A 1,483-nucleotide genomic window follows, 5' to 3' on the forward strand; every position below is an offset into this window, starting at 1 on the left:
CCATGTTCTGGATCTTCTACCACAATTTTGTGGTGGAGCCCTTCGCGATCCTGATCCTCAAGCTCTTCGTGCCGGCGAGCCTCCACGGGAAGATCTCCTTCTTCGAGGACCCGGCGCCCCTGGCCGTGCCGCACCGGACGCCGCTCGCCGTCGCGCCGTCGGCGCTCGTCGCTCCCGGCGCGGCGAACGCGTTCAAGCGCGTGGGCGTGGCCGTGCCGTTGCGGCTGCGCGCCGCGGCGCACGCGACGCCCCTGTCCAAGGACCAGCGCGCGGCGTCGCGCCTCGTGCGGAAGAAGCTGCCGCAGACGCCCGGCGCGCGGACGCTGGCGGACGTCGAGCGGTCCATGCTCGACGCCGCGGAGGCCGCGTGCGACGCCTTCGTCGAGGAGCACGACGTCGCGCGCGACGCGCGGGCCGACGACGACTTCCGGGCCATCGAGGGCGTCGAGGAGGCCTGGGGCGGCGCGCGGCTCGTCGCGGACAACACGCGGTGGCGGAGGCCGTTTTATCACGCGGCGGTCGTGACCTTTGGGACGACCATGGTCTTCATGTGGCCGAGCGTGCGCGCCGTCGCCGTCAAGGAGATGATCGCTATCGCGGCCATGTTCGTGCTGTTGGGCGTCCGCGACCCGGCGCTGGCCAAGTTCATGAGACCGCTCGACGAGGCGAACGCCGCGGCGCCGGGGTTGATCCTCCACATCATCTCCTGGGTCACCATGGTCGGCGTCGCCTGCGTCGTCGCTTTGGTCGTCAAGTCGTCGTCGAGCCGCGCGCGGCGCCTCCGGGAGAACGCGAAGGCGCTCCACTCGTCGCACGGCAAACAGCGCGAGCGCGACGGCGACTCGTCGGAGTCGTCCGACGACGACGGCCACAAGATCAAGGGCCGCGTGAAGCGCAAGAGCAAGCCCGCCGTCGCGGCGGAGCCCGCAAGAACAAAAACCGTCGACGCCGTCCCGCCCTTTGGGGACGGCGTCGACAGCCCGCGGACGCCGCCCGCGCGCGCGCGGGCGTCGCCGCGGCGGCCGTCGCGCGTCGCGCCCCTCGCCCTCGACGACCTCAAGGCCGAGGTCGTCCCGCCGGAGTCGCTCGCGCGGACGAGCCCGCTGCGCGTGAACTCGTCCTACTTCTCGCGCGCGGAGGAGACGTACGCCGTCGCGGCGACGGCGAATCGCGCCGCGGACCCGTCGCGGCCGCTGCCCTCCGTCTTCCGGGCCAGGGCCGCGCGGCTCATCCGCACCATGTCCATGAAGGTCGCGCGCGTCGCGCCCGTCGCGTCGCCCCTGCCGGCGTCGCGGTCCCTCGGCGCGCCCGCGCGCGTCCGGCTCCGCCGCGCGTCGGCCGAAGCCGTCGAGGCCATCGCGGTCGAGGTCCAGGAGACGCTCCACTCCTACGCGTCCCGCGGCGACCTCCACTCGCGCGCGCTCGACGTCTACGAGCACCTCGACCGCCTCGAGGACCACGACGGCGAGGCCGCGGCCGCCGC

The 1,483-nt window shown here is 73.5% G+C and overlaps 1 protein-coding gene across 1 annotated transcript in view; it reads left to right on the forward strand.

Moving 5' to 3' along the window:
• Positions 1–2: 2 nt before the first annotated feature.
• The window catches only part of AURANDRAFT_69068 (hypothetical protein), a gene marked incomplete at both ends in the record, with an annotated part of 3,416 nt that continues 1,935 nt past the window's right edge, over positions 3–1,483 (forward strand). The window contains one exon of the mRNA XM_009044816.1: positions 3–1,427. Coding sequence (XP_009043064.1) covers positions 3–1,427 — 1,425 coding nt within the window. The remainder of the gene's footprint in view (positions 1,428–1,483) is intronic.

Source organism: Aureococcus anophagefferens (assembly GCF_000186865.1).
Source record: "Aureococcus anophagefferens unplaced genomic scaffold AURANscaffold_856, whole genome shotgun sequence".
Classification (NCBI taxonomy): domain Eukaryota; class Pelagophyceae; order Pelagomonadales; family Pelagomonadaceae; genus Aureococcus; species Aureococcus anophagefferens.